We start from the raw sequence: 23,338 nt of genomic DNA on the forward strand, positions 1-23,338 counted from the left end.
TTACTTCATGTTTACGGGGTGCTAGTAAAACTTCTGGACATTGTTGGTGTAATCTCATAAACGTGGGATTAATAAATGCCCTTGATAAAGACCCAGTGATTGGGAGTTTGCAGTGTTTCCTGTGGGTAGAATTGGCAGTATAAAGGAAGAATAGCATGCATGTTTTAGAAAAGCTTGCAAAGCCATTATTGGATGTTTTAAATGGAAGAAGTTTAGATCAGATGTTAAGATTTAGGTGCTGCCATCACTGCAAGTTCTCTGAACCTGTAGGCTCACTTGAAAAAGCAGAGTGCCCTTTCCCATGTTGGTTGTTTATTTCTGGGATGTTCTCTGCTCCAGTACTTAGAATCACACAATCATACATTTATAGAACCAGTGACCACATTATCTGGAATGTTCTTGAAGCCACTGGTTTCAGATTTTTTATTTCTGTCAGATTGTTTGTAGAGATAGGAAGTTTTTTTTTTTTTTTTTTTTTTTTTAAGAAAAACAGAGATTTTTAGGAGCTAAATCCCAATTAATTATTTAAAAGATGAACGTCTAGCCTGATAATTCACTGGCTTTGTGGTTGGGGTAGCTGGGGCGGGTGAGAAGCAGTTCTATATTTACCTTAGATGTTCTGTTCCCTCCATGATCTTAGGTGGTTGCCCAAAACTTTGTCTCAGGTTTACCTTGAGGATACCTAAGAATGGGGTTTTTTGCTAAAAGTTGAATGAAGGGGTTCAGTTATTTTATTTTTCTAGCTACAGGGAATTTTAAGTAGGGAACTGTTTTTCCCCCCACATAGTTGGAAATATGTCTGATTTACATGTATTCCTGACTCAGTGAACTGAGCCTGGCAATTCCTGGTGGTGGCTTGGTGACTGCCAGTCTTGCCTGAAATGGTTGTTCTTAGCCGGATGTTCATGGGGTCAACTTTTTGCTCTGGAGAAAGCTGATACGTGACATTGGAAGGTATGCTTCATTTTCTAGAGGTCCATTCCCCAATAAACCTCTTGGTTGTGACACCACAGACTCAGTGTTGGAGGAACTTCCGGGAACACCTCCTGAATCTTTTCACAGGACAGGGTGCTGAGCATGGAGGAGGAGGAGCGGCTTGTCCTGGGGCACTTCTGGCTCTCACCTTCCTAATGACCTGGGAACGCTGAAGGTCAGCGTGGTGGGCCATGTTTTCTTCCTTACACTCCAAAGCAGAAGCCCTCCTGGTTTCTTCTCCATCCTTCCCAGCCTAGTAAAGAGCCGATGGGGTTAGTTGGGTTCTTGGGTTTTCCCACAGTAAACTTTCCTCTGAGTTGTAATGTTGCTTTCCTTTTTCTTTTAGCAATAGGCGAATATGAAGACCTCAGAGCAGAGAACCAGAAAACAAAGGAGAAGGTTTGTACTTTACCCTTTTCTTCCCTTTTCTTCCATGTGTGAAAGCCTAGGCAGCGTAGTGTATTGTTCAGCCACCAATTTCAGTTAAATGTGAATGAGGGTTTTTTTCCCCCTTCTTTTCTCTTGCATGTGTGGTTCAAGCTAATATCAACTCCAGGCTCCAGATGGTAAAGAATAGCAAGCATGCCACAGTAGGCGCAGCTCTGGGAGATTAACGACACAGCTAAATGTGTGGTGAGGCACCGGGCCAAGCAAGCGAGTCCCCAAGAATTGCACTTTTTCCTGACAGTTAGATTTGTGATTCTGGGGGTGAAATTGAAGGCCTGGGACATTTGCCTTTGGACCTAGACATGTAAGATCCTGGAGAGAACTCCATGGAATTAGTGCTGCCATAAACCTTCTGTGTAGATACTTCTTCTGCCTGTATGAGTAATATGAGAGAAGTTGAAAAGCACCCAGTGTGAAGAAGGGAAACCTGGTGAAGGGGAAGTCTGGCAGTTTAATTTTTTAACTGTTAAGTAGCTGAATTCTTTATAAACTGTATCCATTTGACTCTAGCAATGTCCATATAAGATTTGGGAATGTTTGCTGATATCTGTCTATGTGTCCATCCGCCCACACATGTGCATACCTACGTATACACACACACATATACATACATGTGTGGCGTGTATGCATGTGTGTATGTGTATGTCTGTAGCCCCCTGTAAATTTAAGGGAGGACAAATAGAAGGTCAGAAAAGTACAGGGAGTGAGTAGAAAATAAAAAATAAGAGGTAGCAAACAGTATTGTCTATGGTTGTTTTTAGATATAAATGAAATTTGCTTTTAAAAATTATTTTTTTTGTATAGACCAACTATTTTAAAGCATTATAACCCTAGTGGGAAATTAATAAAAAAGGTCCCTAGTGGTTATTAAATAAGAAGGTAGTTTGTCACTACTATAAATTATGAAATCTCATCATTAAAATTTCAGAGTAACATTGTAATAAAAATTGGTAGTGAGCTAAATAGTTGTAAACCTTGTGGCTTATTTGGTATTATTTATTGGGCCATTGAGAATTGTGTTTAACTGTTTCACTCATATTAATTTGCCATCTTTAGTTGTGGTGTGGTTAGTGATATTAACAGTAAGTACTCTGTTTCAAAGCAGGTTATAATAGATTTTTGGATAATTACTTTCCACCTACTTCTAAGGGTCCTTTGCTCTTTTATAAGTTAACCCCTGGTGGTCTGTGAAATCTCAAGTTTCTTCTCTTTCCTTCATCATACAATTCAGGGAATGCTAGGTGGGGATGATTAAAATGTCCATGATAGAAGTGGCTAGTCCTCACCTCTGTGTTAAGGGAAGAGTCCATAGAAATTGGCTTGGCCAGATATTTCTACTTCCCTCACCATAACCACCCTAGTAATAGATGTCCTGAACGTATCAACAGGTGAAGAGGGTGTGCTCAGATCTGGCATGCCTGAAGCCTGTTAATTTCAAAACACATGTACTGCATGGTGCTTAGATTAGATAGCTTGATCCTCTTTCATGAGTTACCCATCCTCCCACTAGGGAGGAGAAAGAGGCTGCCAGGTCGTCAGCTCATGGAGTCTTGCTTAGCTGCTCCTGGCCCTGGAAGGGTGAGAGCAAGGCAAGTTTGGAGGTGGTTGATTCAGAAGAACTCTGACACACCCCAGGAGACGTGAGGGACAAAGCAAACCCGTGTCTTCATGTGGTAGAGAAAGAAGGATGCAGACAGAAGTCAGTAACAGATGAATGAGAAGACTAAATCATAAATCATTTTAGCTTTATCTTTTCTTCTTCCTTAATCCTTGCTATGTGTAGACCTAGCAGCACCCTAAAAATAGGAGGTGCTCTGTACGCATCTCCTGTTGGTGGTGGTGATGGCTGTTTAACTGAGAGCCACTTTCTGCAGGGAGGTTTTAAGTGAGCCGTCTGTTATGCAAGTGGAATTATAGGTAAAATGCATTTGGTCAAAGAAGGATTATACGTTACCCCAGCCCATTAACTGTTTACATGCGTCTCTGTGCAGAGTGTGGCCTAATACTTTTGTAACATCTGTAGGCATTGTTGACCTGCTTCTGTCCTAATTCTTAAAAATAACTATTAACAGAAAGGGGAAGAAAAGAAATGAAAGCAATAAGGAATGCTGTGTGGTTGGGTAAAACAAAGTAGAGTGGTTTTAAGTTCACTGCACTCTGTTTACCTCCTGTTAAAAGACTAGCTTGCTTATTACTGCAGATTTTTTTCCCCAAAAGGGGGGCCGTGTTACAAAGGAGGGAAGCATATAATAAAAGCCTTTTATACAACATAGAATGAGTAAAAGCAGCTTTAGTTCCGGAGGTGGTAAATGGAGGACACCATTTTCTCTGGGAAAGCACTTTCTTGTGCCGGGCTGGGGGAGCTTTGTCCTGTCCACTTCAGGAAAGACAAGCTGCCATCTTTGTCTGATGTCCCCCACCTAGAGTCCAGTTAAATCTGTCAGGGATAGCCTTCTAGAGTAAGGCTTGGTTTTTTTTTTTTTTTCCTTTTGCCCATATTTAATTTGATATGGGGAAATTCGGCAGGAGTAGGGGAAAAGAAAAATAGATGGCAAGGTATTTCTCCCTTCCATGTGTTTCTGTTGAGTCTGATTATCTTAGCTGCCAGGCAGGAGCCTTGTCAATTGGAAGAGGCAGTGGATGTGACTCCTTTGGGTAAGGACTTCTTGCCTGATTTGGGTCTTCTCTATTGAGGCAAGTATCAGGATCCATGGTCTTCAGGGAAGGCAGTTGCTTATGAGGTTGTTTATTAAGAAGCCACTGTGGGACATCTGTCCTCCTATCTCCCTCATCTAATGCACCAAACAGCCCCATTTGGCTCCATTTCATCCAGGCATGAATGGGACTTCAGCTGGAGTAAGTTTCCTGAGGTCAAACAGTAGGTAGTGTCAGAGTCAAGATTCAAACCTGGGTCTTCCAACACAGTGCTCTTTTACAAACAGGTAAACTGATGGGAGCAAAGTGACTCTTTTCCCACAAAAGACCTCATTTTATTCTTTATCATTGGTGTGTGAATTTCCCACAGCAAATTTTCAGACTCAGTACTTTTCTGGGTCATGTGCCTTTACCATTCATCAGTTTGTGTTGAAAAATTGAAAAATGAAATCAGTCTCATGTCAGAAGAATTCGTGTGTGTGTGTGTGTGTGTGTGTGTGTGTGTCTGTGTTTCTGTATGTCTTTCTCCCTCCCTCTTTTGCAGGATTCTGACTAGGAGCAATAGAATGTTGATGATTTTATGGTTTTTATCAATAACTTTAAGGATGGAATCAGATTCTGTTTGAGTTTATAAGGAAAGCTTTTTTGAAGGAAAACCTTTTTTCAGATGCCTTCTGAGCACCAAAGTATAACGAAAAATACATGAATGTCCTACTCTTGAGTTAAAACTCTGTCCAGGGCACAGACAAGTTGACAAGTGTTCATGATGAGTTAGTAGTCATTGTATAAGCAGGTGTCTGGAGCCTGGTGGTGGAATGGAGTAAAACATAAAAAGACAAGGTTTCTGTTCTTCCCAAGTGACAAAATTGGGTCAACTTGAATGTTTGGATTATATGTCACTTATTTTTTTTTAATCTCTTCGAACTCTCTCACAAGCAGAATTAATTGCTTTTTATAGTAAACCATCTGAATATTTCTTATATACTTGTCACATTTATAAGCCAGAATTCATTATTATCAAAATATTAAAAAGGTTCTAAGCAGTTGGTTCAGGTTGCCTTAAAGTATAAAAAAATCTTGAGACTTTTGTGTCTTAACATCATGGTAAGTGGGAATTGTAAAAGAATGCTATTTGCTACTTTTACCATTAATTTTTGTCCATTTTCTAATTAACATCATCAATTGTATGTTAAAAACATCAGAGAGCCTATCACATTGAAGGTAGCAACTCTTCTAAGTCTGTATTTGGGGGCCTGGCAAAATAGATGATGATATATTTGGATCAGCCAAATAAAAGTGTGTCCCTTTGCTTGTGTAGCAGTCACCATATTTAAATGTCAGCCATGCTTTTACAATTGAAGGGCATTCTCTTCTGACTCACTCAGGATCTTTGTCATAATCCTTTGGGTTTTTTGCTTATATGGGGGAAAAGTCTTATTGGGCTTTGAATGGAATGGCTTTCACATTTCTCAGGGTGGCGGGGGTGTGTGTGGAGTGTGCAGAGAAAGAAGGAACTCTGTATAATAGAAGAATGTCTGTCGTTAAATAGTAAGTATTTATGTTTAATATTATGTTCAGAGATCGATTTTTGAAATGCATAAATGTTTAAGTGGCTGATTAGGAGCCGTTTGGGTGAGCTGCTGTACCAGTGCATCAGGCGGCTCTGTCAACTTGCCAGGAACAATGACTGAAAAGGGAATGAGGCAGACACTTTCCAAGAGTTGTGTTTCAAGAAGCAGGCTATATGATAGTGTTTGCGTGTTGGCTCAGTTGTCTATTGTTAAAATTTCTTCCTCTTGTGTAATATTCAGAGGTGAAGGTCCCAAAGTATTTTATTTAAAAAAAAAAAACCCAGAAAGAAGCCACTTTAAAGAACAAGATATGCATCCATTATGCTAACTATTCATGCATAATACATCCACATACATGCAGTTTCTTTGAGACAGAGTGGCAAGTGGTTGTGCCAGAGAAAAAGTAATTACTTAGCAGTTTGAAAGTGAAAATGAGTCTCTTATTAACAGCAATCTATCCAGAAACAAAGAGCAAGGATCTCAGTTCTGATGACATGTGTTTCCATCTAACACACAAGACCTAGAATTTGGAGAATGCTGTGAGACAGCTTGGGGGGACAGCTACTACTTCTTTATTGCCTATGAAAATTGGAGGGAAAGAACTTTGAATTGGAAGAAAGAACACCAAAAGAGAAAGAGAGTGAAAGGAATTCCATGCTAGTGGGAATGATTTAATGTCTCGCATTCTTTAAGGATACACCTGTAGAAATCCAGAAAGCACAGTTGAGTACTAGCCAGACTTACACAGGTGGAACAGTAGAAGTGTCAGTTACTAAAAATGTTTTGATGGTCCACTCACCGCATCACCAAGGATTCTAAAAGCAGGTATATAGGTAATTCTGCATAATTCTGATGCTATGCATGTTTACAATTTAAAATATGGTAACCAGACGTGAAAGAAATGGACTGCAAGAGAGATGGCCTAGGGTTGAGACCTTGCCATACCCGGTGCCATTGCCTTTGCTCTGTGTTCCTACAGCAGTGTGGCATTTTTCTCGTTTTACCAGGTGTCCTCACAAATTGCTTGTTTTATTGTTGGTCTCTTGGTAAAGATCTGTTTTGTGAGCACACAGGGTCTGTGGGGTTCCACACTCCCCTCAGTGCTTAGCACGGTGCCTGGCAGGTATAGGTTTGGCATGAATTTGTTCAGTGCTCTGAGGACAGAAGTCCAGATATTCAGTAATCACAGGTGGCATGTGATTAAAAGTTCAATTCAGTCAACTGTAAGGTATTTGTATATAGATTGTCCCCTCTTGGTGATGTTTGCAGGCAGGTGCGTGTGTCTGCTTCTTGGGTCGCAAACTGTCCTGTCTAGAAGATGGCAACCTTCCATTGCATTGTGTACCAGAAAGATAAAAATGAATTTTATAGTAACTAAAATTAGACACAATTGAGAATGTTGAAGGTTTTTCTTGCATAAAATATATACAAAGCAAAAGATAAAGCTGTCTTGCTACCATCTGTATCAGTTATCTGTGCTTCAGCTGAGCCCTGGTAAACAGCCACTCTAGTGTTGGCAATAGTTGGATGATGGTCGAGGGGGTAAGAACTGAGTAGCCCATGGTGGAGGGGGGAAAGTACGGAGATTCTAGTTCACACTAGAGGGACTTTGCTCTGCACAGTAGCCTGCCAGTGCTCTGAGATCCTGGTTTGGTTTTATCTGCCTGGATGAGGCTCAAGGAAGAGATATGGAAAATAGCCGGAGCTTCTGATATTAAGGATTTTCAAAACTAGCGAGGCCAATGTTTGGTCAATTCACTACTCCACAGAGAGCCAGAATCGAAACTCTAGAATAGCTGTAGTGTTACCCAGCTTGCTTAAACCAGCCAGCACTCACGCTGCTAAGTCTTACCCCAGCCTCGAGCTGCAGAGAATTGTTGGGCATCCTAATTAAATGACGTGGGCCCAGGAACATCTGTTGCTTTTGCAAAGTCTTCATGAGCAATTCTCAACACAAAAAGAAGCAGTTTTTACAGATGGTGCAGCTGCATGGGCAGGGCAGAGCAAAGGGTGGGATGGGTGAGGGGCCTCTGTGTGGCAGAAAGATGCATCTCTACCAAAAAGACCCGTAATCTTTGCTAACTTCTCCCTGTTTATAGAATGATAGATTGCAAGAGATGTTTCTGGATCTACCTAAAATGAAATAAGTGGGTGTTCGAATTCTTGTTTAGCAAATGGGTACATCTTTCATATTTTGATCAGTTCTAGTTTGGAGTAAGTGAGCTGCATTTGTAGCATGTGTAAACTCACCCCCCACCCCCCCCCCCCCCCCCGCCACACACCCACACCCTTTTCAGCATAGCAGATGGTAAATTCTGTGACTGCCAGTTCTATCATAATGTGGTTGCAGAAAATAGAAAGCAAAGCAATATGAAGGCCCCTGATGGAACACAGCTGGGCTTGGGGGGAGACCATGTGAATCTGTTGGTGTTAAGTAGAGGGCTAGTGTGAGCTGGACTGCAAAACTGCTTACCTGCATGGCAGCCTGAGACTGATGTGGAGACATGTTATTAGCTAGAGCCTGTCTCCCTGGGCCTTATGAGTAGAGAGCATAGACATAAAGTCTGTCTTCTGGGTAACTGGTACCCGCCTGTCTGAGACGACCAGCAAATGTTAGCTGTGTTGGTGGCTGGTGGTTGGTCTCTGTTTGTTTTTCTTAGCTGTTCATGTCTCTTTTAAAATATTTTTTATTATTTTGTAATTTGCTCTAATTAGTTAAATATGATAGTAGAATGCACTTTGATACATCATACATAGATGGAGTGTAATTTCTCCTTCTTCTAGTTGTACATGATGTAGAATCCCACTGGTCATATAGTTATATATGTACATAGGGTAATAACATCTTGATTCATTCTGCTATCCTTCATAACCCATGCCCTCTCTCCTCCCTTCACTCCCCTCTACCTAATCTAAAATAACAATATTCTTTTCTATCCCCTCACACCCCTAATTGTGAATTAGCATCCACATGTCAGAAAAAACATTCAACCTTTGTTTTTTGGGGATTGACTCAATAAATGAACCAAGGAAGTGAATAGACACTTCATAGAAGAAGAAATATAGTTGATCAATAGATATATGAAAAAGTGTTCAATATTTTTAGCAACTAGAAAATGCAAATCAAAAACTACTCTAAGATTTCATCTCACCCCAGTCAGAATGGCAATCATCAACAATAAATGTTGGTGAGGATGTGGGGGGAAAGGCACACTCATACATTGCTGGTGGGACTGCAAATTGGCGCAACCATTATGGTGAGTGGTATGGAGATTCCTGTTTATGTTCTTGTCATGCAGTCTTAGTGACAATTCAAGCTATGTGAGATTTGGATGAACCTCTGGTTCCTTCAGAAGAACCACTCTCAAACACCACCTCTTGGATGATGGCAGTTTTCACAGGGCATCCCACGCTTTCAGAAATGCCAAATCAATTCAGAAGTAAAACAGAAAATTAACACAAAATTAATCCAGAAATTATACAGCAGATATAGATATTTCATCAGCATTCATGACTCAGGCCCTTGAGTCCAGTCACAGGTTGAAGATTTTTGTGCCATTCATCCCTAATCTTTTCCCTGTTTCCTAGAGTACAGCTTCTGTCATAAATTTTATATTTATCCTTCTATTTCATGCTCATATATTTTTGTATATACCATACATATCAAAATATATGTACATATAATATAAATATATGAAATGTTTTTGTGTGCTGAAGACATCATTTGATATGTGTTCTGCTACTCCTTTTATTCAGCATTATAATATACGTGTGCGTTTATATGGCTTTAAGTTATTCGTTTTCACTGTTCTATAGTGTATTTTGTGAATATACCAAGACTGTCATGATTAGAAATGTGGAACATTTACTGGGTGTGGTAATGCATGCCTGCAGTCCCAGTGGCTGAGGAGGTTGAGGCAGGAGGATCACTAGTTCAAAGCTAGCCTCAGTGAGGCCCTAAGCAACTTAGCAAGATCCCTTTCTCAATATAAAAAATAAAGGGTTGGGGATGTGGCTCAGAGGTTAAGCACCCCTGGGTTCAATCCCTGGTATTTAAAAAAAAAAAAAAAACCTGAACATTTTCGTACAGTTCATCTTGTAACATGGCTGGAAATTCTCCAGGTGTAGACACCTGAACAGCAGTGCTGACTCGGAGGGGATGTGTGTTATCAATTTTGATAGAATATTATTTCCAAAGTAGTTATCCTAATTTATACATACAGCAGAATATGAGTTGTCAGATTTTAGAATGCTCAAATGCTCAGATTTTTTTTTTTTTTTAGTTTTTGCTAGTCGAATAGATGATCTCACTATTTTAATCTGAATTTGTCAAATTATTAGTGGCATCATAATTTTCAAATCATTGGAATTTGAAATTTAAAAACGAGTTGAAATCCCACTGTATGACGTGTTAGTCATCAAATGCATCTTAAAATTCTGCTTTATTTATTTGGTTCTTTTAGGGTAAGTATTCCCAGGAAATTCAGTTTTTTTCCTTATGGCACTGGGCCTTAAACCCAGGGACGTTTTCCGCTGAGCTACATCTCCAGTCTTTTTTATTTTTAATTTTGAGTCAGGGTCTTGCTATTAGACCAAGCTGGCCTCAAATCTGTGATCCTCCTGCTTCAGCCCCGAGTTGCTAGTGTGTACACCATGCCAGGTAAAAAATCATTTTTAAATTATTATCCTGATAACTAAAAGTTGCTTTTTAAAGTTTCAGGTAGTTTTGATAAAAATATCTCTAATCATGTCTTCCCTGTTTCATGCAACTCAGGGTGACCTGAATTCAGTTCTCGTAATGACTTTTTGATTCCTAAAAATATCACTAATACCATCCTGGGCTGTTGAAACAGGAGATACTTGTTTCTATACCACATGCCTAAAAGATTGTCACGTTTTAATAGTTATTTTTGCCTTTTATGGTCTTGTCCCTCAAAGTCTTTTCAAGGACTTCTCTCACCTTTTTGAATTAAAAACCAGTTTTATAAATGATACATGCTTATTGTGAAATAAGTTTATCTTCTCTCCTTTGCTACCTTGCAGCCAAAATACTGGGGGGTGTGGGTGGGGGCATGGCGTGTCGTGTTTTCTTGGGTGAGAGTGTGCAAGGGTATGTGGCAGCACCTTGCCTTCATTCAGTCCTCTCTCCGTTGGCCCCCAAGAGTACAGCAGTGAGCTGGGTTGCTGAACCCATGGGGAACTCAACTTGTGGATGAGCAGGGTGTTGGCTGCCAGGGGCACCTGAGAAAGATGTGCACTCCCACAAAGTGGCACAGTGGAAGGGTCTTTGCCTGGCATGTGCTACACCCTGGGTTTGATCCCCTACTCTGGGGAAAAAATGGTACAAACATACCTACTTAAAAAGAAGTGCAAACATTCTCTTAAAGAACGAGTACACTTTAACTCAGGGATATTAAATTGGTCTGTTACTGAGGAGATAATGAGCCATAGGGTGACTCATTATCTTAGAAGGTCTAAGAAAATTGGACAATTCCGTGCTAGTTGAGCCGAACAGCCATCTTGTATTATTGGTGCTTTTTAAAGATGTTTTGTTTTCAGAAAATTGTTGCTTGCCTATATGTTTACTCTTGCTCACCTTTCCAAACTTAAAATTTATGATATAAACTTAACATTTTTTTTTCTCATTTCAGTGTGACAAAATTAGGCAAGAACGAGATGAAGCTGTTAAAAAACTGGAAGAATTTCAGAAAAGTATGTAAGCACTTCAGTGGAATTATTATACATATATACCTATTTTTGTATTATGTGAGTAGAGATATATAATTAAAATTGTCTTTCCATTTGCCCAAAAGGTGCCTTGACATTACTGGGATCTTTTTTTAAAACATTTTTTAGTTGTAGATGGACACATTTCCTTTATTTTTATTTATTAATTTTTTTATGTGGTGCTGAGGATTGAACCAGTATCCTCACATGTGCTAGGTGAGTGCTCTACCACTGAGTCATATTCCCAGCCCATATTACTGTGATCTTTAAAGAAATGGAATAGTATTATTATTTTATGAGGGCATTATTATTATAGTTTTAGTAGAAAATCTTACTGTACAAAAAGTTAAAAGAGAAAAAATTACTTTGTTACATTGGCTACTTGAGAAAAGCTAATGTTACCATTTTATAGTCTTGTCCTTCCTGTTTTTTTTTAAATTTGTGTAATATGTTTATATCAAAATGCATATTTTGCATTTGGTCTGGTGCCCTACTTTTCTCAGTAGACAGTACGTTATCACATTTGCATGTCGGTAGAGCTGTACATTTTAATTGTTGCCCATAGCATTCCATCATATAATGGTACCATGTTCTTTCATTAATAGATTATTTATGGGTTTTAACTATTATAATTAATGTCATGGCAAGTACACAAAGTACACAGCTTTATAGTAATCTGATTAGTTTCTTAGGTTAATTCTTAGAAAGGAATTATGTTGGAGATTTACTCTGCAACTTTGTGGCTATAACTAACAATACTGTGTTATATACTTAGAATGTACTAAGAGGATAGATCTTATGTTAAGTGTTCTAAGTAAATCATAGGGGTTGGGGTATAACTTAGTGGTAGAGTGTTTGCCTAGCATGCATGAGGCATTGTGGTGGATGGATGGATAGATGGATGGATGGATAGAGTGGGAGGAGACTGTGGGAGGTAATAGATGTATCTAGGACTTAATGGTGAGTGATGGTTCATGGATGTATATACTTGCCCCTAAACTCATCAGGCTGTATACATCAAATACATATAGCTCTTTACATGTCACTTAATGCTTTAATAAAATGGTTAAAAAAAGAGAAAAGCAGTTATAGGGTCATAGAGCTTAGATATGTTTAAGAGTGTGAATATTTGAAATAGCGCTTTCACCAGCCAAGGAAAGTTATGTTCCCACAAAAGTAATAATAATATTCTTCTAAATTTTTACTATTATTTTTTTATGTGACATAAATCTGTTATTTATTCCCTAAGATAGAACATAGACAATCAGACCCAGAAGTGTCAGATGGAAATATGTCACCGGGAAAGAGCCAGACAGTAGCAGGGAAAGTGACCCCCTTCCTTTGGAAGCAAAGGCTTTCTCTGTCATTCTGCTGATGCTATCTCAGTCAGGTTATTTGATTATATCATAAAGTGTTGACTTGGTAACGGCACTTCAAAACATTAGACACTTCTGGAAGGTAAAACAGCCATAAAAATGCAGCATTATAGTTAAATTTCAATAACCACTTTATTTCAGCATCTGACTACAAGAAAGAAAATCTGAGGGTAATCTTGCGGGTATGACCTATCTTGGGAGGCTGGTATGCTGTGATAGAAATACCTCTTACTTGTGAATGCATGAATTGCAGTTGCACGTGACTTTCTCCTTGGCTAGTGCAGGATCAGTGGGATATGCTTACACTGTGCTGGCACCCATCACCTCTGAAACAGTGATCCCATTGGCATTGTTACCAATTAATGTACTTGAATTATTGATAGGGGATTGGAGTATTGTGTACAGTGGGGATAGTTCAAGTTTCCTATGGTTGGATTTATCACAAAAGATTTTGATCCAGATGATGGTAAGGATTTTGCTTCTTGCATTATGCAAAAATGGAAGCAAATCCCCCCCTCGGCCTTTTGAGTAACATGTAAACTCTGCTTCCATCTTCCATTTCCCTTTCCTTTGTGTCTTCCTCTAAACACCTTTGATAGTTTAAAGAATTTACATCTTTTTTCCTTCTGAGAAACTCAGGTTAAGACCTGAAAGGATTAATTGAAGCTAGCACAACAGTCGGTATCATTGTATGCCTTTAATTTTTACCTTTATTAGGCCTACTAATTAAAGTCAAAAAAAATGGGGAATAAGAAAACCTTAAATATTTCTTTAAAAAAATGTATCTGAGCTAAACAATTCATGACTTTTGAACAGAGGTAGAATTTCAGATCTGGAAGGGGGTTTGGCCATATTTTTCACCAGTGAAGAGCTCCATTTGGTGTGAATCCATGTAGTAGATACTTATCTGCATTAGTAAAATTGAGATTAATGGTCCTGCTTTATAGGCTAAGTATTAAATGAGATAATTTATGTAAAAACACTTAACACTATACCTGTCATATAGTAAGTGCTTAATGAATGTTAGTGGCTACTACCACTATGTTATCTCCTAAGCCATCCAGAATGTCAGGACTCCAGTAAGTAGTAAGAGTTCATGTTGCTGACCTTCAGGAAGTTGGTGTATATGGGTCAATACATCTGGACAGCTGTGGGGGAAAGTTTCTTTTTTTGAGATGGGGTTTCACTATTGTTGTTCTTAAACTCATGAGCTCAGCATCCTCCCGCCTCAGCCTCCTGAGCATCTGGGCCTTAAGGCGTGCGCCACCACACCCCACTTCCTGGCTGTTTCCTGAGGAGTCTGATGTTGAGGTAGAAGCTGTGTTGTGTTCACCGTGTGTGCTGCAGAGATGTCCTTCTACATATTACTGGGAGGTGGAGCTGGACAGGAATTTTGCTCAGGAAACAACGCCTTATAGTTAAAATGATGCCTTTAACTATAATGAACTAGAATGGATAGTGAAAAAGTGGAGTCACCTTGGGAGTGAATTTGGCTTGCCTTTTCGTGGTAGAACTCTGTGATTTGGCATATGTCAAACTCATGAGCTCAAGAGGTCCTCTCTCCTCAGCCTCCTAAACAACTAGGAGGCCTTGATGTTGTCAGATATAAAACTACTGTGATGACACCTACTTTGTAGGATCATTGTGAGGATTTATAGGGGAACAGGTATAAAGGGTTTAGCACGAGGCTGGACACATAATCCGGCTTGGTAAATGGTGATGATAGTTGTTGCCTAAGCATTTCTCCACTACAGGGAACGTTCTTGTAAGAGGGTATTCACGATGAACTCCATCCTCCCCACAAACCAGGAGCACATCCTTTGTACATAGCATCATGCTGGATTCAAAAGGACCAGACACACGTGAAACAAAAATCCCTCTTTTAATGGTCACAGTTAGTGGAAGACAAGAGCAAAAATTAAAACAAAGCCACCCCGTTTCCCTGCAATGTGACATGTCCTGTGGGTGGCATAAAGGTGAGAGTGCTATGAGGTCACAGATGAGGAGAGACCAACTTTGCTAATCCAGCTAGACTGGTGGAAATAACAGCTTATGTGCTTTTAGTTATGCTATTGAGTTCTTAGGGCCTTTTTTTATTATAAAAGATTTCAGAGTTTTTCAAAACAGAAAATACTTCAATGAACCCTCGCATGTCCATGGTCTAGCGTCAACAGTTGTCAGCCTGGCTGATCATGTTTTCTCTTGTGTACACAGGCCCTCTTACTACTGACCTGTTACTTTACAACTGATGCCAGTAACTATATCATTTTAATATTTCCTCACTACCTATTTTACTATGGACTCCTGAAAGATTAGTTTTTTTTCTTTAAAGCATAACTGCAATATTAAGTTCTCTTAAAGTTTATCTTTTTTTCTTTTTTAAACCTTATTTCATTAAAATGTGCAATGGCATAGGTATGTTAGCTGTATATCATGGATGTTAGAAAGCAGACCTACTTCAGGACCATAAAAATAGACAGCTAAAGGTTTTAACAACTTTCATTCTTTGAAAGGACACACATAAATTTCTGTATTAAGACTATTTCTGCTTTATATCATGTGACCTGACTTTTGCATTTGGAAATGGAGTCCTGCTTTTCTAAAAATATAAATGGCCTTTAAAGTATTCTTCCCTTTGGAACCCAGGAAGTTGGTAAGTGAGTTATCTAATTTAGCATTGGGATAATTTCTTAAACTAAAAATCATACCACAATGAAGAATTCCTACTCTTCCCTCTTTGAGGAAGAAATGAAGACCCAACCTGATGGAGTCTACCACATCAGCCTTGGAGAAAATGTGGGCAGGTACTCCTTGGCCAAGTCTATCAAGTTAAATCACAGCGCAGCTTTTACAAAATACTTAGAAAATAAATGCCCCCCCCCCCCCGCCCCCTTTTGCTAGGCCTAAACCTCAATACTGTGGAATGATTTTTCTTTCTCTTTCATGAGCAAGAATGTTATTGAATAAAAAGTCAAATTCCTATGAAAAATGCAGAGTGTTTATGTTTTTGTTATGAGAGTAGAAATACCAGATTGTGGCAGAAGATGTCAAGTAGTTAAGGCTAAAAATTCAAAGTAATATTTGATGTTGTAAAAATTGTATAGGTTTCTTTTCTCTTTCCTTCACATTTTTGAAGAACCTACCTTGTAAACATAGTGATAAAATGCCAGGAATATTAGGATTTTAAGGAAATAATAGAGCCTATTATTTAAACTACAATATAAAAGGCAATTATATTGATGAAGAGCTACATGGGCTTTGTGTGTGTGAATAAACTTGGCCTGTGTTCAGCTTCTATTTGTTCTTCTGGCATAAACACATATTGTGTGTGATTCCAGTTTAATGGGGACCCGTTTGTATGCCAAGCAGCTGCATTTTAGGACCTATTGCGTGATTTCATAGCTCTCTGAAAATTGGTTCTATTCAGAACAAGAGATAGAAGAGGACAAGGGGGGTGGTGTGGGGGAGCTTCAACACACAATCATTTCTTTTCAATTGGAGCCAGAAAGGTTGATGACAACATGACCATTGTGTTGTAATGATAAGACCACTAAGGCATCTGTACCTCTCATCAAGGCTTTCACACCACAGCAGATACAATTTAATTCACTGCTCTGTCAGCAGTGCTGATACCATTATGCCGTCTGTCTCCACAGTTATAATCACTGTCCTCTGAGAAATGCAGTTGAAATGATCTTGAGCAGTCAAAGAAACTCTCAATTAAGGCTGCCACTTCCAATGTGTCAGATTGTGTCTTATGCACTTGGTACAATTTTCACTTCCAATCCTGTTTATTTACAATGTCTACCAGTAATTACGCTTAACGTGTCATTTAGTGAGGGGGGCCCCTGCCAAGCCGATTGTTGGGTGCTGCTGTACCATTGAGTGGGAGTTTCTCGAAGTCAATGCCATCAGCAGCTTTTAGGCCCTGATGGGATGCAGTAGTAATGTTGATAATGCAAGTATCGTGCTCATCAAGTCATAATTAGATGCCACTCAAATGTGCCACTTGTAATAACAGTGTTGATTCATGTTTTTCTCGGTGACTGCAACTACTAATTAGTTAAGTGGTTTTTGGTTGGCCTGCATTTGCGGCAGATTATTATTACCCCTGAAAAAATGTCAAGGTTAGAGATGTTTCTGGCCATTTAGTGCTGCTTTATGAATTTGAATATTAACATAATAAGAACTTTGGACAGACTTAGGAAGTAATACATTTTTTGTATTTAATTTGGAGAGAATTTTTTTCCCTCTGAGTTTAATCATAATTGCAGGTTAATTAAGCTTAAATGAAGCAAAAGTAATCTCTCTTTGTGTTATGTGAGCCCAGAGCTTTTTGCCTAACTTTGTTGAGTTTCACATTTGGGTCCTTTAATTTTTTTTTTAAAGCCAAACAAATGTCAATAAATATACATGTTTACAGTTAGGTGTAAGGTTCTGAGGATTTCCTTTTAATAAGAAATGTGGGTGAGTGGAATTGGCATTTTCTTACTTGATGTTGAGCCTCAAAATATAATCCAAGTTCTAAATGACTCTGTACCTTTAATTCTCAATTTACATAAACCAGCTACCTAAAAATCTAAAACAGTTTTTTAAATGTTGGTAAAAAAATCAAGTAAAATTTGATTTTTTTCCCCTTATTCCTACTGATAGCTTATGATAGAAACAATTTAAACCCCTGTTTTCATCACATGCTATGTAAATCTCAGTGCTATGCTTCTGTGCTCTGGAGTTTGAAATAACAGTGACTGGCTTGTCACTCTTACAGACTAATATTACAACTCTTAGTTAAGCTGCCACATAGTTATGTCAGTCAACTTAAGATTTATTTTCATTTTACTTCTTATTACCTAATTTTCTTTATTAGATCCACATGTTATATTCTTCTAAGACATCTTGCTGCTGTTCATTTGTGGGAGAGTCTTTTATTTAAATTAGCAGATATGTCTATAGTATCCATAGCCACATAGAAAATATATGCTTTACAAACCTCCTAAATGTATGTTAGAGTAGTGCCTGTTCTTTGTTGTGTTCTTTTTTTTCTTTCTGTGTTCAAATATGAACTAAGTTAAGTCAGGGCAGCTTCTTAAAAACTTTTCTTGATAATGGCTAAAGGCTAGCCAGAGAAAGAATTGAAGTATTCGTAATCATGGGACGATGCGTGGGCTTCTGGAATAGCTGACTAATCCTTGAATGCTGAGACTTTTCCCCCTCATTCCTAGTTTCTCACATGGTTATAGAGGAAGTTAATTTCATGCAGAACCATCTTGAAATCGAGAAGACTTGTCGAGAAAGCGCTGAAGCTCTGGCCACAAAGGTGAGTCTCTCTTCAAGGTAGGGATATTTCTTGAGTTTTCAGATTTCAGCTTGTTTTGCTGGAGAGCGGCTTCTGCCCTGTTTGGCTCTGCCAGTACTGCAGTCACTCATCTCCCTACTCTGAGGGTGAGGAGAGGGATGCGGGTCTCAGAATCCTGGAATGGGATTATGTAAATATTTGCCTCGATGCAGAGGTGGTTTTGATTGTAAAAGGAGTGTTTGCGTGTGTGTATTTTCACAGTTGTGCTTTTTTTGCCTGGGACCAGGGTTCCGGAGTAGTCTGTTAATGTGCTGGACTTTCCATCTCTGCATTTGGTTCAGTGCTAACCAAGTTTAAAACTAACCAGGTGTGACACGAAAGAGCAGTGAGTGGGCCCTGCTGGGACTGATGGGAAAGCCAGCCTCCAGCCTTACATTTCAGGTGATTATTTGTGAGAGCAAAGCGAGGGCATGCAAAAGGTGACCTCGGTGCTCTGCTGATTGCCTCTAGCTGATGAATTTACCAAGTGTGTAATTTTCTATATTCTGTCTCATCAGAAGTACATTATTATTAAAGAATGTTTTTATCTCTGTCTTATGTATTTTGGGTTGGGTAAAATGCATCTGAACCACTTCATCAGAAAATGGATTACAGCAATTTTCAACCAAATTTCATTAGTAATGCTGGTTGTGTTTCTTTTCCTCCCCAACCCCCCAACATCCACCACCTCGGGAGTATTTCTTTGGATGTGACTGAAATCCTACCACCAATAAATAAATAAATAAATTTAATTTGTGTGCATTAGCAGTGTGCTTGCGAGAGGTATTTGCTTAATTGTTTGCATAACGACACTGCATTAGAATTCATAAGATATTCAATCAGAACTTAACTAAGAACATAAATTTGTGTGTGTGACTTCTCTCCTGTTATTTGTCTGAAGGATGCATAGCAACCCAGGCCCTTGCTTTGAAAACACCAAGAGCGTGGGTGCTCTTACTTCCTTTTACTCTGGGCAACAGCACCAGAGCTCCCCAGTCCATGATGGTGTAAGAATTCTCCTACCATTTCCTTTATCTCTTTTGAAATAGGCAGAGGAAAAAAAAATTGTATACAGAGCAGAATAGCTCTGGGGCCTACAGATAGTCTCTATACTCTCTCTTATTCTTAACATTAATTCCAGTTGGAGTATAGACACTGGGCACCTCTCAGGATTGGCAGAGCTTATGGCCCACCTTTATTAAACAGGTAGCCTTTGGCAAGAGAATTTGCCTCTCTGAGCCATATAGTCCAAATGTTCTGAGTGTCTGTGTGGACCAGGGTTGTCATCTTAGGCATTCTCCAGATCCCCTTGGTCCAGGAGCATGGTCCAGGCGTGTGTATGTTGGAAAGCTGCCAGGTATCCAGTGCTGTCTCCTCTTAGAAACCACTCTTGCCTAATCCCTAAGGTCATTCTTGCACCTAGGATTTTTAACTTATACCACTTGTTTCCTATCCTAAGAAGCCTTCTTGAAAATGGACATGTAGTTTGTTTCTGAGGGTGCAATGTGAATTCATAGGGAATGGAGTGAAAAACAAATCAAGAAGCAGAATTAATCCAGCATTAATTAATAGATTAACCTATTAATCTATAGATATGCTCAGCGGATGTGAAAGCAGAATTTGGAAGCTTCATTTTATGTGTGACACTAAGTGATAATAGAACATTCTGTTTCAGTATCAATTCTCATTTTTTGAAAGTAGACTCCATTTTCTGAGCAGAGAATTTTCTATAAGTTAATTATTTTCCTAAACTTTTGCCTTCAGATTAATGACATATGGAATATTTAATTCTTACAATGTAATTTGACCTCATAATTTTCTTAAAAAAAGTGTGGATAGTTTGCTAAAATGTGGAAGCTAAACTGATAAATATATACCAATTATTTGAAGTCAGAAAATTCAAAGCCATTTAATTTGCTTACTTTGTTTCTTTAAATATTCATTAAACTATGACAATATAAAAACTATTTAAATTTGAATACAGTAATAGGTTAATTTGGTGGGAGGGGGTCATGACTTACAAGGATTCCACGCAACAGGCAGTGTACCGTTAATCTGTAACTTGATGAGTAGCTGCAGTGAAATTGCTTAGCCAAAATCAGTGAGTACAGACTTCTCAAAAATGTTCATAAGACATCAGGCATTGCAAATCTTGTATTTCTTCTTTCAAAATATGAAAATGGTGTCTGAGAGAAGACTTAGGATGCTGTGTGGTTGGATTTTTCCCTCAAGCTAATGACTACCAAGTAGTTGTATTACAGATGACCCATAGCTGATGGATTTGAGTGCCTGGTTTGATAGAGGCTTGAAGCTCTTTTGAGAATAGAACTGTTAACTCTCAGGTTATCAAGTAGTACTGTGATGGTCTGGGAAGAAATATATTAAGTACCACATGGCAAAAATCAGCATTTTAATGAATATCCTGGAAGAAGAAAATGTATAGATGCACACCTTATTTGAAGAAAACTAGCTGATAAATGATTTTTCAAAGAAAAAAAAAACTAAGCCTCCTTTTTTAGTAGTAGTAGCTAAACCACTTGCTGAACTCTAACCTGATCTGTAATATCTCATTTGATCTTCATATTGGGGATAGAAACTGTTTTTATCCTTAGTTTGCTGATGAGAAATGAGACACTGAAGGATTAGGTTAGTTCTCGAGACTTGTGTGCTAAGGCATTCCGTCAGTCTGCATCCGTGATGCTCAGTGTGGATTCACTGAGTCTGAAACAGTACTGTGCTGGCCGTGTGGTCAGAGACTTGGATAAGTTACAGCGCATTTTTAAGGATTTTTTTTTTCTTTACATGAATCTGTTGTTCTCCAGAGATTGTAATGTGCAGGGATGGGAGTCATTTGTTTAAATATCATAAGGCAGAGTTATAATTTGTCTTCATTTAAAAAAATTTCTTCTTAAATTGATGTTTCACACTCAGAAAAGATGTCATAGTATAAGAATTGACAAGAAGATTCCTTGAGCCTCTTGGAAGGCTGTGCTGTAGCATTCATGGTTCACAGGACCCACGACAGCGTCTCCTGAAATTTTCCATCTTAAGGAAGAGGGGTTGGGGGCTTATGGGCCTCATCTCTTATCCCTGATCCCGTAGAGTAACATGGGGAGATAGGGCCTAGGGACTGGGAAAAAGGGACTCTCTGAGTAGAGCTTCTGGGTCTTCCCTGGAAGAATCCATGGAATTTTTACAGCTATTTCTAAGAGATTCTTCCTGATTCCTCAGGGAAGTTAGGGAAACCTCTTGGGCTCCAGACCATGTCACTTTGTTCTCAATTATTGGGATAAGAATCAGATCTTCCAGACTGAAGAGGGCTGTGAGAAACCCAGAAGGGCCAAATTATGATCACAAATGGGCTGAAGCCAGATGTGTATCATACTAAACTTCTTGTTCTGGTGTCAAGTTTACAATAAAGAAGATAAGCTAGCATCCCAGTGACATTATGTTCATTTATTTCCAATGTCAGTTATTAAACTCAAACCTGCTTATTCTTTATTAAGGAATAACAAATACATTAACAAATTAGGATTCCTTTTTACTGCTATGAATTAGAACTCTTTTTGTAGAGATAATAGGAACTACCTTGAATTTTCTTGTATTGTGATTTATTAAGATTCTGTGTACAGGTAGTGGAAACACATCTTGAACAAGCTCAAGCAAGAAAAGAGAAAGATATGGGAACTTGTTAGGGACGAATATTGGAGAATCCCAATTGTGAGTCAGGAGCAGTTTGGGAGTGGACTGGGGCTTGGGGAACTCTCTCGCCTTGCTTTTCTCTGCCTCTCTCTCCATATCAGCTTCATATTCACCTTTGCAACACACTGCATTTCTCTCTTCCTCAGGTCAGTAGTAGAGTGTGGTTGCCAGCCCCTGTTATGTCCAGACACATGGAAACTCATTTCTATTCCAGCCTCCAAATTCCTAGAAAAGAGATCTTGCCAAACTTGGGTCACGTGTCTCATCTCTGGACTTACTACCTATGGCTAATGGCTGGGGAAGGCTTTGGAGTTGTATGGTCTTCCCACAGAAATCACATGCTCACTGGAGATGAGTGGAAATGTCCAGAAAAGAAAGGACTTAAGCAAGCAGACACTTAAGAGGTGTTTTCAGTACAGCATCAAGATGAAAATTTACTTTAAATAAAGAATGTATATTAAGACTATTAATAACTAGAAATACTGGTGTTTTAATTCCTTATATGTATTTCCTCTTGGTCATAACTAGCATTTCCATTTGCTGCTGGCTGTAATCCAGGTACCAGGTTTTACTTAAAGTAACACATCTAATATTAAAACGTGTGAACACAACCTTGTTTAGTGAATCTGCTAATCCTCGTGTCCTGCTGTGACTGTTGTGAATATGCAAGACAAAAACCTGCTTAATTTGTCTATTGTTTAAAAACCCAAGATAATTATTTGACTGCTGTTAAAATAACTATGTTTGCATTTTTTCTTAGCTAAATAAAGAAAATAAAACACTGAAAAGGATCAGCATGTTGTACATGGCCAAGCTGGGACCAGATGTCATAACTGAGGAGATAAACATTGATGAGGAGGACCCTGCTGGGGACACAGACGGAGCTGCGGAGACCTGTGCGTCAGTGCAGTGTCAGAGGCAGATCAAAGGTGGGACCCTGCTCACTACCGAGCATGCTTCCAACTCCCTGACTGCATGTTAGAGCCACTTGAGAAGCTGTAAAATGCTAAATAGTTAACTTAAAAAAAAAAAAAAAACGCTGATGCCTCAGGCCCACCCCTAGAAGCTATTTGAGAATCACAGGGTATAGCACTTATGCTTTATGGGTGGCTTTCTTGTTTGGAATTTGGCACTTTTGAGAGTGTTGTCTCCAGAAACAGCCAGTTAGACCACATCCGTAAGAATATGGACTGGGTATTAAGAGAATTTTAGATGTGTTATGCAAGATAGAAATTCATTTCTCTGAGGCTGGGGTCTGACTCAGTGGTAGAGTATGAGCTTAGCGCACTAGATGCCCTGGATCCCATTCCTAGCACCAAAAGATATGTGTGTGTCTATGTGTTTAGTTATCATTCCCTTTCAGTTTAGTTCTGTGTTGGAATCTTTGGAGGAGATTCCTCCTTAAATTACTTAGTCTCTGCCTTCTAAGAATACCTGATTTAAGCGATGAGCTAAAAGCATACTCAGTATTAAACAACTGTGTTGGCTAGCAAATAGTGCCATAGAGTCAAGATCATAGGAGACTTCTCTTCAGTGCAAATTAATTTTAT

General features: G+C 38.9%; 1 protein-coding gene across 4 annotated transcripts in view; it reads left to right on the plus strand.

Annotated features, from left to right (window-relative positions):
- The window catches only part of Shtn1 (shootin 1), a 95,727-nt gene that overhangs the window by 13,534 nt on the left and 58,855 nt on the right, over positions 1-23,338 (plus strand). For 3 of the 4 annotated variants that reach the window (XM_071610687.1, XM_071610688.1, XM_027930040.2), the window contains 4 exons: positions 1,322-1,374; positions 11,300-11,360; positions 17,974-18,068; positions 22,549-22,717. In XM_071610687.1, coding sequence (XP_071466788.1) covers positions 1,322-1,374; positions 11,300-11,360; positions 17,974-18,068; positions 22,549-22,717 — 378 coding nt within the window. The remainder of the gene's footprint in view (positions 1-1,321; positions 1,375-11,299; positions 11,361-17,973; positions 18,069-22,548; positions 22,718-23,338) is intronic. The other variant, XM_071610689.1, reaches the window with a different exon arrangement.

This window comes from Marmota flaviventris, chromosome 4 (genome assembly GCF_047511675.1).
Source record: "Marmota flaviventris isolate mMarFla1 chromosome 4, mMarFla1.hap1, whole genome shotgun sequence".
In the NCBI taxonomy this organism is placed as follows: domain Eukaryota; kingdom Metazoa; phylum Chordata; class Mammalia; order Rodentia; family Sciuridae; genus Marmota; species Marmota flaviventris.